The 14,704-nt window shown below is 46.6% G+C and overlaps 2 protein-coding genes across 3 annotated transcripts in view; one reads left to right on the forward strand and one right to left on the reverse strand.

The window, feature by feature from the left end:
* The window catches only part of LOC129540481 (NBPF family member NBPF4-like), a 95,451-nt gene that overhangs the window by 42,948 nt on the left and 37,799 nt on the right, over window positions 1-14,704 (forward strand). The window lies entirely within an intron of this gene.
* Window positions 1-14,704, reverse strand: part of LOC148778136 (myomegalin-like) — a 36,295-nt gene that overhangs the window by 16,558 nt on the left and 5,033 nt on the right. Inside the window, exons 3-10 of the mRNA XM_088835002.1 lie at window positions 12,546-12,778; window positions 9,266-9,701; window positions 7,956-8,148; window positions 6,752-6,868; window positions 5,043-5,571; window positions 3,345-3,580; window positions 2,877-2,928; window positions 1,567-1,790 (exon numbers count right to left, since the gene is read on the reverse strand). Of these exons, the coding sequence (XP_088691128.1) occupies window positions 1,567-1,790; window positions 2,877-2,928; window positions 3,345-3,580; window positions 5,043-5,571; window positions 6,752-6,868; window positions 7,956-8,148; window positions 9,266-9,701; window positions 12,546-12,778 (2,020 nt within the window). The remainder of the gene's footprint in view (window positions 1-1,566; window positions 1,791-2,876; window positions 2,929-3,344; window positions 3,581-5,042; window positions 5,572-6,751; window positions 6,869-7,955; window positions 8,149-9,265; window positions 9,702-12,545; window positions 12,779-14,704) is intronic.

Raw genomic sequence — 14,704 nt, forward strand, 5'->3', positions numbered from 1 at the left:
AGAGTTGGACACATTCTTTTCCTTAAGATTTGGGTGACTTGCTCTCAAGAGGGACAAGGATGGCAGAAGAAAAGTGTTCTTCTGTAGGTGTCTCTACTGAACGCAACCTCACCACAACCACGCTGAAGGCAGGCAGCCAGTCATCTTGTTGGGGGGCAGCAGGTGAGAATAAGGTTTGCCTGTTCTGTGCATTGCTAGTGTGGAGCTGTGATTGGATAATACACCCCCTGGTAACTCACCTGAGGCAGGTAAATGAAATATACAACTCTGTCAGTCCAAGATATACACCATGTATATCAAGGATCACCAACCCATTCATAAAACCATGAAAGATAATGTAATGTGAACAGAATTCCTTCTAAGGATACTGAAGCTATGAAGGAAATAGCCCCACCAACTACAGAGGCTCCTCTGCAGAGAAAATGGGGAAAACACACAAGAGAGCAGCAGATGGAAATTTCTTTTTGCTCTCTGGCTACAATAATCCTGAGAGAAACATTTTGCCTCTTTGATTTCCAGGGTAAAATGAGAGAAAGAAATGAAGATGATTCTTTTAAAATGATTAGCCAACTACTGGTCAAAATTGGTATGCAGCTCAAAGTCTGATGTGGATTATTTATTTTTCTACGGTAGTTAAAGACTAGTCAGACCCTATTAGTGAATTTGAATGGTCTCTTGATTTTTGTCTAGGATTCAATGTATCTAAGCTCCTAATGATGCTTTTCTTATCCCTGAAGAAAAGTCAAAGCTGAGTGAGAGGAGATGAAGCCCCTGCCCCATTGGCTAGTGCATACCTGGATGGGCCTGGCTGGCCTCCATGGGGGGATTCTGGGGAGTTGGGAAGCTGATGGGGTTGCTGCTGGGTTCGGCCTTAACCCCATGAGATGAACTGGTTGCTGATGGTTTGGAAGACAGTACAGCAGAATGATTTGAATGGTGGATGGAATCTACAAAACCCATGAATGAAAGAACATGTTTGGTATTCTTCGAAGAACTGGAATCTGATCTTACAATGTAACCAGGGCAGAGCCTTGTTGTCAGGGAAAGCACCAAGCGCAAGCACTGTGAGCAGCTTTCATTCCTGACTTGCAGATTGCTCCTTCAGTGAGAAAAGCCACCTGAGAGGCGACAGTGGGGCTCAGAGCCTGAAACCAAGGAAAAGGCACCTCCAAAAATAGCAGGCAAGTGCAGCAGCATATGTGGACACCCAAGGAAACTCGGGGGTTCAGAAGCTGCACCTGGCTGGAGGGATAAGACACCCCATCTTACAGAAGGAGATCAATCAGACAGATTGTGTGCCCGTGAGGCAGTGGGGAAACAGAAGTCCCCATCCTCTTCTCACTCTCCCCACTGTGGTTTGCCTGGTCCAACAGCATCCAGGTGAGAGGAGACCCAGTGACAGGGTCAGCTTGTAGAATCAGGAGCAAAGCAAAGGTCCTGACCCACTGGGGCCTATGCTCGGCATGGTTCAGCCTGACACATGCCAAAGCGTATCTATAAAGCCTGGATGTAGAAGTCTCCTCTCAGCCTAGAAAAAGGTGGCTCCACTCAGAAAGTGGAGGCTACCTGAGTGACCAGGCGACGCTTTCTTCTCTTCACAGTGTGTGTACTCGCTGGTGATGTCCATGTCAGAGCAGGCTTCCAGCTCGTCAGACAAGAAGGAGGAGCTGCTGGGAGAGCGCTGGGAGTCAGACAAGGCATGACTGCTGCACGGCGTGAGGGAGCAGGCGTCCAGCTTGGCCTGCAGGACTTCAATCACTTTCTCCTTCTCCTGCAGCTCCCTGCTAAACCTAGTGGGGTGAAGGAGGACAACAGGGGAAGGCAGAATCACTGGATGAGCTAGTCCTTATGAGGAAAACTACGTAAGTCAAGGGGACCATGCCTGCAGAGAATAAATGAATTACCCATCTCTGGTTTAGGGTGAAAAGTAGGCCGGGTGCAGAGGGAGGGGGAGCAAGTGGTGCCCAGTGCACTGGCCACATGATACGCTGAGGACCCGCAGGGGCTCAGCCAGGCCTCTGAGGCACTGCTGCTCCAAGCCTGGTCCCCAGGACAGCTGGAGTCCGAGAACTGCTGGTTCCCGGTCTCCAACAACGTAAGTACAGAAACGGACGGTGAGCACCGAGAAACACAGCAGGGTGGCATTCTCACATCATCCAAGAGGACGTAAGTAGAATCATCTGGTTGATTAAGGTACAGACCAGGTGTATGTCTATGACAGATTAGAGATAAAAACAAACTCCTTTGTCCTTCACCACAGATATTTTGAGGAGCACTGGGTGCTCTAAAGCACACTCATGACACAAAGGGATTTGAACTAGTAAACAAAGGACTCTGAGTCTGAATTTTATTGCACATAATAAGAAAATATGCAATGATTCATTGAAAACTGGTTTCCAAGGCACTGTAGCCTCCCAAGACCTGCAACATTAAGGAATTTTATTAGGAACTGTAATACAATTCTTTTTTTCCCAAGGAAACTGTGTGGCCACTAAACTAGCTGCTAACTCCACTTGGGGGTAAGCCAACTTGGCAAAAAGTGCACCATGTACTTAAACACACAGAGTTGGGGAGCAGAGGAGATCCTTGGGGTGCCAAGGACCCTTGAAATTTGGTAAGTTTACTTTTAGGTCAGACTGACTCTAGGTTACTAAGCCTGGAGAATCATTATACAAATAGAAATCAATAGAATTCTATCAAAAGAGTGTAAAGAATTAGGCTAAAAAGAACAGGAAGGTGTTTCATGAACAAATGAATTCAATACAATCAGTATTTTCCATACCCCCTCCGCCCCCACTTCTGTCTTGTGAAGTTGCAGCCCTCTTGATCCCTTAGGCCTTGTTCCCAATTACTTTACCAGATTCTATTTGAATTACCTCAGAGCCAGTGGCTCGAGTCCAGCTTGATCTTTCTCACTTTTATGATCCTCTGAAAACCAAATTCAGAAAGAAACAGTAAGAAATTAATCAGGTCTCACTTTACACATTATAAGTGCAAGAGCCTATTCGAGTACAAAATAGTGACCACTCTATGTGTGGTCAGGACATGTGGGAGACCTCAGGCTGCATCTTTAGAGAACAGACCTGCAGGATCTCCAGCGTTCACCAGGCAGAACTTCCCTGACCTGGCGATCACCATCATGACTGCCTTTGCCCCAAATCAATGCAAAAAAGTTTAAAAGGCACTTGCCAGTGGCCCACCGGCCAGTCCTGATCCCATCATGGCCCCCGGGAAAGAAGTAGAAACAGGACTTGGGTTAGCAGCTGTGGTGGAGGTGAGGCGGCCACTGGGAGCTAGGCTCTGGGAGTGACTGAGAGGGTCCCGAAGCCATGAGGCCAACTTACTGGTGCTGAGTTTGCTGGTGAGCCGTTCTGTCAGCTGGCTGCCCTGGGTGAGGTGCTCCCGGAAGCTCTGTCCCAGGTAGTAGTCAATGTCGTTGCTCCTTAGGAGGTCCTCGAAAGACTTTACCGTGTCTTTCGAGTGCTGGGTGAGGAGATAACAGATACCTCTCCCTTCCCGTATTTTCTGATGTAGGTAGGATAGTTCTCTGGCCTGGTCCTGAATCAGGGAATCACATTTCCTAATGAATGAAAGAAGAGGAAAGAGTAAGAATGGAAAATTAAGCTATGGGGGCTTCTGTAGAGATTTCTGTCAGAGCATCTCTAAGAATTCCTCAGTTTATGCTGAATTCTGGCACCAAAACCAAAGGATGTATTTAAGAGTAAATTCTGTTCTGACAAAACTGCATCAAACAACACGGTACACCACCATTCCTTCACTGTTTAGCATGCATTAGTCATGCGCCAAAGTGAAAAATAAGTTCCGTGGGGGTAAACACAGTGCTGTATTTTACTTCCCTTACAGCACCAATAGAGTGTAGACTTATAGTTGATAATAAATGCTAAATAGATTTATTGAGTAGGTACTCAATAAATACTAAAAATCCACATAAGTCCTTTCATGTCTTCTACTTCAAAGACCATCTATATTACTTCAGACCGTATTTTGCAAAGATGGCCGTTACTCAAGCTCCCGTTCCACATGCTTGGCTACAATGTGGCTGTGCCCTCTTTCATCATTAGGTAGCAGTCATTCTCGACCTCCTCAAATCTGTGTGGGCCCTGTGACCACCTTGACCAAGACAACACACTGGAGGTGACACTGCCCCAAGTCCAGGAGTCACTCTTAACTCACCTGGCAACTTCTACTTCCTGACTCCTGGAAGCCAGCTACCCTGCTGAAGTGAAACTACCCTGAGAGCACCACTATGAGAGGCCCAGGCCGGGAGCAAAGGCCCCAGAAGACAGGAAGCCACGTGGAGAAAGAGAGACGCCAGGGAGCACTGTGTCACCAGGCACGAGGATGAAGAAGCCATTCCAGCCAGACGTCTCAGTGACTCCAGCCCCAGCCATCATCTGACGGCGTGAGAGACCTGATGTGAGAGCGACCCCTACTAAGCCCAGCCAATCCACATAAATTGCTGTTTGAATCCCCTGCTTTGGGGTGGTTTGTTACTCAGCATAGATAACCTAGATACCGAGATGGACATCTAGTCCAGTGTTTTTCAACACAAAGTATCAAAAACAATAATAATTACACAAATAGGGTTGAGAGCTTTAATATGTGCTAGGCATTATTATAAGAACTTGGATTAATTCATTTAAACCTAATAACCACCCTCTGAGATAGGTTTTCTTATTTTCCTCATTTAATAGATAAAGAAACAGGCTCAGGAAGACTAAAGAGGTTTGCACAGCCTGTAAGTTCTGGAGCTAGGATTCAAACCCAGGAAGTCTGCCTCCAGTTTGACTACTTATACGTCCTGTCGCTGTGTGAAGACATTCCTAAGAGGAAATCCCAGGGACCTGGTATCTCCCAGCAGGGGTCAGGTGTCCTTTCTTAACACCCAGGACTACCATTGAAATAGGTCCTTCTCTGACTGCCCCAGTGGGTTCTCTCTTCTACCTGCCTGGGCCTCCCTATTTCACACAGAAACGTAGACATCTTCAATCAAGCAATGATCCACAGAGCACCCTCCTTACCCAGGCCACGAGGCAGATCTCAGCTCCTCGGCCAGCTTCCCTTCTGTCCCAGGTTTTGGGAGCTGGGCTTCTAGCTGGGACACCCTCTGGATCAGACTCTCCAGATCCTTTTTAGCTTGAAGCCCTGGAGGGTAGAAAGCCCCAGTGCCATCAGACAGCCACCCCTCGTCCTCATCAGTGACACTGTGCGGTGAGGATCCCTCGAGGGCACCAACGGCCTTCAGCTTTCGGGGTCTCTCCAGACTAGATGAATAATGGCTTGTAACTGAGAGGGACCGAACCCGGCTCTTCATGTTCTGAATGACCTTGTTGGCGTTCTGCAGCTGGGCCTTCAGATCTTTGATGTCCTTATGTAGGACAGAGATGTCTTCTGACTTTCTGTATGCCCGGAGCGCCTCCTGCTTCCCTAGTTGGCTTTCCGAGGGCTTCTTCCCAGGGGGGCTGGCCACTGCGGAGCCCAGGTGTCCCTGCCCAGAGCACAGCCCCTCCCTCAAGACTGTTTCCCTGAGGCTGTTGTGCTCCTCACACTCTGAGAAAAGACAAAGACATCCTCCTGAGTCAAGCTGGGCATGCTGCGGAGGCCATACCCTGCAATATATTGTCCTACATTGTAATTATAGGACTATCATTACTAGAGCAAAAGTTAAAGCAGTACTTTATTCAGCACTGGCACTGTACTAGCCTCCAAATGCCATATTTCTTGTCCTCCCAAGAGCCCTGCAAGTCAGTTGTGGTCACCTTCTATTTTACTTAGTGTTTTTCTCTTCAATTTCAATTTGGTGGATGTCCCTATAGCTTTAGTGCTTTTATAACAGAAATACACTTTTTTTAGATGTACAGTTTGCATATCCACCTGATAGTTCAGTTGGTATCTGCCTGCAATGCAGGAGACCCTGGTTCAATTCCTGGGTCAGGAAGATCCACTGGAGAAGGTATAGGCTACCCACTCCAGTATTCTTGGGCTTCCCTTGTGGCTCAGCTGGTAAAGAATCTGCCTACAATGTGGGAGACCTGGGTTCTATCCCTGGGTTGGGAAGATCCCCTGGAGAAGGGAAAGGCTACCCATTCCAGAATTCTGGTCTGGAGAATTTCATGGACTGTGTAGTCCATGGGGTTGCAAAGAGTTGGACATGACTGAGCAACTTTCACTCACTCACTCAAAGCTCATTTGATCTTCTCATTAATAAATAGACTTTAGTAATTTTTTTCTGGTGGTTCAGATGATAAAGAATCTGCCTGCAATGCAGGAGGCCAGGTTTGATCCCTGGGTTGGGAAGATCCTCTCAAGAAGGGAATGGCAACCCACTCCAGTATTCCTGCCTGGAGAATTCCATGGACAGAGGAGCCTGGCAGGCTGCAGTCCATGAGGTCACAGAGTCAGATACATCTGAGCGACTAACACATCAGTTCAATACACAGTATTTTCTCTAAAATAATCAGTTGGATAGAACTTTTTTTTTTAAAGTTCGTGCTGAATTTTTCTTTTTTAAACAGGCAGCATGTTGGAAACTAATTGTAGACATTCACGCTCACGCTCAGCCTCACTTTGGGCGTGAGTTCTCCAAACTTTCCGCCCCCTCATCCTGTGCCCCCTTCAGTCTACTGCACCCCTCAGCCTGCTCCTCATCAGATGTGGGCTTGGCGAGCAGCACCCAAACGTGAAGGCTGCCCCTAGCTGGGGAGGGCGAGCCCCGCACCCGAGCTCTCACCAGGGCTGGTGCTCTCCTCCCGCTCGGCCTCATTCTCGCTTCGGCCACAGGTCCCATAGCCCAGGTCCTGGAGGTCCACCTGCACCTGCTTGCTGTCCTGCTTCACCGATGATCCACCTGCTTGGCAACAGACAGGGGGTGCTACAGAGGATCTAATTTCCCACATACACTCTCTTCCTCAGCAGCATGCACCCTGGCCCTTGGGGAGGTCAGACCCAGAGTGGGATAGACGCTTCTTTGGACTGAGGTGGGAGAAGAAACACCTGCTCCAGCAGCAGGACCTCTCTCCACCAGGTAAGCTTGGGGAGCTTACGGGCTTTCCTGGGACCAGACATGTTTAAGTCAAACACTGCATACTATCAACTCTACAAGCCCCAGGGAAGCTAGCAAATGCTTTGTTCATGGGGGTTCAGGGAATGTTTGAATGGAGCAGAACTAATTCAGAGTTTCAAAGACACCAAGATCTGCACTGTTCTGTTAAGTGTTATAAACGTGACTGTTTTATGTTAAACTGATAAAAATTAAATAAAATTTTATATCCCCAAATTGAATTAGCTACATTTCATGTTCTCCATAACCACATGTGCCGTAGGTACAGAACAGTTATGTCACTGCAGAAGTTCTATGAGAAAGCACTGATTCTAGACCAACAACGATGATATACTTCTGAAGAGTCTAATGTGGTGCAAAGAGGAGCAGAAGAGAAACAATCAACATATGTTGAGAGAGGTAAGGCTGTTTGTTGACTGTACCAGAAATCAGTGAAGCTAGATGTTAGCTCATTTCCTCCCTATGCTGTCACTGCAAACTTGCTTTATTCATTTATTTGTTTCTGCCATCTGCAAATTGAAGTATCCACTTCCATGGGCTTCCCTGGTGGCTCAGTGAAGAGTCCACCTGCCAAAGCAGGTGATTTGGATTCGAGCCCTGGCTCAGGGAGATCCTCTGGAGAAGGACATGGCAACCCACTCCAGTGTTCTTTCCTGGGAAATCCCAAGGACAGAAGAGCCCGGCAGGCTACAATCCATGGAGTTGTAAAAGAGTTGGACATGATTTAGCGACTAACTAACAACAACAATCCACTTCCACAATGCTCAGGTAAGAGTCAGAATTAAACTGGCCATGAGACTGGGAAAGAAGAGTGAAATCTGCAAAGCATGAGCTTCTCAGGGAGAAGACAGGTGGTGTTGAACTTAAGACTTACTAAACATGACTCTGTATTTCTCCAGCTGGTTGGCCTGGGCAAAGACAGTGGCTTCTGATATCAGCAGCTTCTCCTGGAGATCTTGATAGCATTGTTTGCATTGTGCCAATTGGGAACGCAGGTGCTTTGTGGATCCCAGGAAGCTAAATTCTGACTGCGGCCCAGGGTCATGGGTCTGGGGCTGGTTATCCAGCTGTGAAAAGAGCCAGCACAGGGTCAGGGCCATCTGAGCTCTCCCCAGGCAGTGGTGGCCGCTTCGCCTTGCGGACCCTGTGTACTTCATCCATGTGTCTGTCGTAACACTTCTCACTCCACTTGGCAGCTACTTGCCTTCCAGACTGAGCACCTGGAGAGCTGGGTGATGCTTTGTTTATCTCTGTTGTTACAGCACACAGCACAGTGCCACCCGAGTCTGTGAGGAACCCTCAGCAAATGTTTGTTCAGGGGTTGAAAAGAGAAGGGGTGGGAACCTCCACTCATCTCTCCCTGAATTCCCACCCAGTTGTTCTCTCAGAGTCCTCTGCAACCCATTTTACTTAATCCTCAGCAGGCAATGGCACCCACTCCAGTACTCTTGCCTAGAAAATCCCATGGACGGAGGAGCCTGGTAGGCTGCCATCCATGGGGTCGTGAAGAGTCGGACACGCCTGAGGGACTTCACTTTCATTTTTCACTTTCATGCATTGGAGAAGGAAATGGCAACCCATTCCAGTGTTCTTGCCTCGAGAATCCCAGGGATGGGGGAGCCTGGTGGGCTGCCATCTATGGGGTCTCGCAGAGTCAGACATGACTGACGCAACTTAGCAGCAGCAGCAGCTCAGCCCCCTCTCCTTAGACAATCCTGACTGTTCCTTTGAGGCTCAGGAGCAGACCCCTGAGCTGAGCTGTGATGTACAGAGCAGTGATAAGTAAGAGATGTCATTACACACCACTGACTGGCTGCCTTAAAGCCCCATGTAGCCCTATATTGCATCCTATGGAAATGATCTGGTTTTGTGCCATCTTTCCCCACCATGTTGAATATCTGAAGGGCAAAGATGAAGTCTCTGTTTCCAGTGCCTAGTGTCTTGCCTGGAAAATTAAGCACTCAAATATTTAAGAAAGTTAATTTCTTATGTAATATTCATGAGATAATGTTGTAAAAGAAAGCTTTCTAAAGGCTGGATGTTAGAGGAACATTATCACCACTACTTGTGGTGCAAAGATGCCCTTCCCATGGTACCTCCTGACCCACGGGGCAGACCTGTTTAAGGTAAAAACAGACATTTCCAGCCTTTCTCCAAGGGCTTTTCATCTAACCCCACACTTACTTGGTGAGCATCCACTGTGAGGGCAGCCCCAAGGTCAAGGCTCCGGGGTCTGGAGCACGGCCTTGTGGTCACACCCTCCTCTTCTAGGCATTGGTGCTTTCCAGGAGAGTAAACCAGCTCTGTGTTCATTCTGTTGATCTCCTTGGCCAGGTGCACAGGGAGCTCGGGATTAAGCTTCCTAGTCCCTTCCTTGCTGCTCAGCACCAGCTGTTCTTTGAGGAGGTTGATGATATGACGGGCATTCTTCAGTTTTCCCTGGATCTTTCTGAATTCAGCCTGAAGGCTATTCTCATTCAGACCCCCTTTGGCAACCACAGTCTCCACCATCGCCTCGCCCTTCTCCTTGTCTTCCTCAATCTCCCATCCATCAGACATTGCTTCTCCCATCTGCTCTTTCAGCTCTGCATTCTCAAGGCAAAGGCTCAGCATGGTGTTCCTGCAAGAAACACATACAGTCAGGGGCCGGGTCTGGTCTTGGCCTCATTTCCTAAGAGCCCGGTTAACCCACAATTGAGTCCATCAGAGACTCAGAGACACCCCAGTACATGAAGTGACCTCAGAGACCTATTAAAACATTCCTTATTTTATACACCCATAAATCAAGGCTCAGGAAGAGCAGGAGATTCCCCACACTCCCATAAATACTTGGCAGCATTGTCACTAAAAATCTCAGACTCAAGACACATGGTCTACTTGTCTTTACCCATGCTTGCAACCTCATGTTCTAATTTTCAGTGGCCTGTAGAATAAACAAGGATACTTACACTGTTAATAAAAAATAAAAAAGGACATTGCCTGGGAGAAATTTATTATCATGTAGACTACAGTTCTATTAATTATCATCAGTCATTTTTCAACTACTGGAGAGACACTGGGACCTAGGAACACAGAAGAAACAAACAACACTAGCCAGAATTGTAGTCAAATGTACTATGTTAATCAGTTGCTTTCTATCTGGCTCCTGTGATAGGAGATCGTCTTCATGAGAGCAGGGATTCTGTCTGTCCTGTTCACCCAGTGTCCCCAGAGCCTCCACAGTGCCAGCTGCACATAGAATATTCATATTTGCTGAGAAGATATAATGGGCTCAACAACTAATTTTCACCAAGATATTCTGGTTGCAGCCTTTCCTCCCACCAAATCCTTTACTAGGACTGGATGGAAGCAATAAAAATGTGGCTTTAATAAGGCAATTGACTTTAAAAGGCAATTCACTTCATTGACTTAGGGGAGTCACTGGATGCTTACATGAAATTCATCAGTGCTCAGTGCCTGCAACTGAGAAGTTATATAATTCTGCTCTTATCAGCTGCAGACCTGAGGAATACTAACAGCAGACTCCTAGGAGGTGCTTGTTTAAAAAGCTTAAGAGCTAAGGCCTAAGAATCTACATTTTATTTAAGTTCCACAGGTGATTCTTAAGCACGTTGAATTGAGAACTGCTGACCAGAAGAGACAAAGGAAGTAGCTAATTCACAGCCGTAAGGACCAGCAGTTGGCTGTGCCTCTACACTGCGTTTCTCAGAATCCGAAAGTTTGGAAATAGAGCAGAGCTTGTCTAGAGTGAATTAAGGACGAACATGGTTTGGGACATAGGAATCAGAGAGACTGTGAGAGTTTCCTCAGTGGAGAAAAGGGGAACAGGTATTTGACTAAAACTGAGGTGTGACAGGGAAAGAAAGGGGCACATGTGTGGTATAAAGAATATTTAATGTTATGTCATAACTTTGTATTTGGGGGAATACCCTGCTCTTTTCACAATGCAAACTAACAAAAGCAATGCTCAAGAAAATCTCCCCCAAAGAGAAGAATTACGTAGAATTACGAATTACACAGTCTATCTTCTACAGTATCAGTGCTTCTATATTCAGCTGTGGGATCGAAAGAGATGTACTGTTCTCACCCATGATAGCACAACAAAGCATAATGAAGTTTAAATCAAACTGAAGCTTTAGCTTAAGTAGAACTTAAGACGAGAAATATCATGATGATTCAGAGTAAAAGAACCAGAACAAAGGATGCTTGCAAGAGTATTTCAAAAAACGTTTGATAAAGTATATAGGAGAAAAGGCTTAGGATTTAATATTTGGGAGCCAGGGATCCTGCCATGGACTATTATGCAAACTTGAGCAAGTTTGCTAGAACTTTTTAGGCCTGAGGTTCCTTAACAGTCAAAAGGTACACTGTGCTAGATATCAAAGTACTAACATTAATATTATTCTATGACACGGGGACATTTGAGTGGTACACAATAGGCAGGGAAACTATAGGGTATGAATTAGAAGCTGTTCATCTGCACAGCTGTGTTCTAAACAGCAGGCCATGAGGACTGTGAACCTCGTGGACGAATGAGTGAGTGGATTATCCCTATGCTATCCGCATATTTTTCCAAGCTTCTTTTGAGGGCGAGGGGAAAGAGTGAAGGCAGTGCCATTCTAACCAATGAATAAGTTACTTCCCACTTTTGCAAAGTAAAAAAAACAGACAGTGAAAGTGAAGTCGCTCAGTCGTGTCCGACCCTTAGCGACCCCACGGACTGCAGCCTACCAGGCTCCTCCATCCATGGGATTTGCAGAAGAGATTATTAAAATTGTTATTCCACAATTGAAGGATTTGTGCTGCCGAGAGACAGATGAGTGGAGGCTCTGTGTAAACCCTTCTCCTCATGGACTGCTCTGGTTCTGCATACAGCAGGGAAGCATCTTGGGTAGCAGGAGATTCCTTACACATTCCAGTCAATTCAAAACAGCAATACCTGTCATACAACTGGGAGATTTCCACTTGTGACAATCATACATATAGCAGATAATGGGCATTTTTATATTGAATTAAGACCAGATTTATTTGAATAGTTAAAATGGTAATTATTAATAATCACCATTATTCAGGGCTTCCCAGGTGGCTCAGTGGTAAAGAATCCACCTGCCAATGCAGGAGATGCAAGAGACATGGGTTTGATCCCTGGGTGGGGAAGATCCCCTGGAGGAGGAAATGGCACTCAGTCCAGTATTCTTGCTGGGAAATCCCATGGACAGAGGAGCCTGGTGGGCTACAGTCCATGGCATCACAAAGAGTCAGACATGGAGCACGTACACACACACACATGCATTATCTAGTTTTGTTAGCGCTTCTACGAATCTGTAGAACCATGCATGCATGGAGCCTGGGATGTGGACCAAGAAGCCCCAGGGTGGCACGAATTCTTGGCTGCAGCAATGTGGTCCCTTGGCTACAGCAGCCTCTCAATCGGCAGGCTCCTCTTGTCTGGGGCACGTCCTACCTGATGTGGGCCACAGAGGAGAATCCTGCTTCCTCGATTTGAGCCTTTAGCTCCTTCAGTTCCCCCTCGGCTTCCCTCTTCTCCTGTAAGTGCCGGTGAATTTCAGCCCTCAGGTGGAGCATGTCCTCCTGAAGACCCCCATTACTGTCCCCTCCTGTAAGGGAAGGAGGAGCCAGAGACACATTCTGGGTCTCCACAGCTGCCCGGCTTTTCTCCAATGCCACCTTGATGAGCTGAAAGAAAACCAGGGTTTAAAGAAGTTAGTTCACTAAGAGGATCTATGGAGAACATCAGAGCACAAGGCAGTCTTATAACGGGACCTCCCTCCTAGGACTTTCCCAACCACAGGGTCCCTGGAGACTGGTTTGGGTGAGAGGACGCACCACACAAGCAGGGAGAATTTTTGCCACGGGCAGCAGGAAGAAACTGCAGAGGTGGGTGAGGAAAAGCCCCAAGCACACAACAAACTTAAAACACATGCAGACAGATGAGGTTTAAAGAGGACTGGAGAGTGCGGATGCTCTTGAGTCTTCTCCTTCTGGGGGACAGAGTTCCTTCTCACAAGACGAAAGGCTTCATCAGCTCCACAGCACTAGAGTCCTTGATTGCAAAGACCATGGCTAAGACACCAGAGCTCAAAACCCGAGGCCGGGCCTGTAACTCAGACTCTGACAAGGATGATTATGAGGAAGGATCTGGGCACTCAGGAGTCATAACCAGAGAACTAGGGTATGGGAGGAGTTACAGGTAAGACAAAGAAACTGATTTCATTGGCAGCAGGAGAATCACAATCTATAGTTGGTGAGAAGTTCAAGTTGAGGCCACCTAGATGGGATGGGATGGGATAGGAGGAGGGCTTGGGGGAGAACGGATACATGTATATGTACGGCTGAGTCCTTCCGCTGTCCACCTGAAACTGTTACAACATTGTTAATTGGCTATACTCCAATATAAAACAGAAAGTTGAATAAAATTCAAAAAATAAAATGAGGTCACCGGTCCAGCAACCACCTTCCCTGTTGGCTAACACTCTGTGCTGCTGCTGCTCCCAGCCCAGCTCTCTCTGCAGATCTAAGCAAGGGAGAGGAAAACAAGCAGAAACAATTTCCCATCACCTTTGGTTTTTGAAGATACTCTTGAAGTTACTCCTTAAGATTTCAACAAAAGCAGACTGTATGGGTTTTTCCTCAAATAACAGTTTTTTAACTTTTAAACTTTTTTACTGTTTGTCTTGGCGCCTCTCCAGCTTTTTTATCATGCTCTTTAAAGAAACCAAAACCTGAGTATGATAATCTACTTAGTGTATGACCAATTATTTTAGTACATGAATTTCTTGCCTGTCAAATATTAATCTTATATCCCAGTGTCATAATGGCTTCTTTTTCCTTTCAGCAGCAGCATTTCGGGGTTTTGCTTAACTTCAGGTTGATTTTGACCTCCAACTTTCCACCTCTCTGCACAGCTATTTCTGGGTCATGTTTTATCTCTATAGTGACTTGTACCTGTCACAAATTCATTCTGGCTAAAAAGAACCACTTACAATCATCAACATTATCAAAATATTCATGTGCATCTCCACAAATCATGCAGTGGCCACTTGAGTAGGAATGACTTGTAGAATTAATTATAAACTTGATTCCTTCAGTTAGATCAGGAATATATTGAACAAAACAGGGCTCAGAGGAGCTCCAATGAATCAGTGATTAATAGACCTGCTTGGCCTGGCTCAAAGCCACTGACTGTTGCTTTGGACCTCCTAACAGCATGCCAAAATCTAGGCTTCAGCTGCATGGTGGGGTTGATTCATGGCGTGTATGTGTAAAGCGTTTAGTAGCACAGCAGTGGAGGCTGTGAAGAGATGTGCAAGCTCTGCCCTCTCGATGAAGAAAGGAGAAGCTGCCCACGTGTGCTCATTTCCCAGCACCAATCGCACCTGCAGCTGTAAGCCTGAGATCTGGGAGGCTCCTGAGAATGTCTCGATGGCTCTGCTGCCAGGCTTAGACGGTGGCCATCCCTGCATGTGCCCCGAAGCACTTGGACAAAATGAAGGAGGAGGACTGGATAAAACCACTTTTGAAAGCTTATGACCTAACCTTTCATTTAAGTTATGTGACGTTATCTTTCTACATAAACTCTTTGCAACTAACTTACCTAAAATA

Source organism: Moschus berezovskii, chromosome 4 (genome assembly GCF_049115385.1).
Source record: "Moschus berezovskii isolate FMDL1 chromosome 4, NW_MosBer_1.0, whole genome shotgun sequence".
Classification (NCBI taxonomy): Eukaryota; Metazoa; Chordata; class Mammalia; order Artiodactyla; family Moschidae; genus Moschus; species Moschus berezovskii.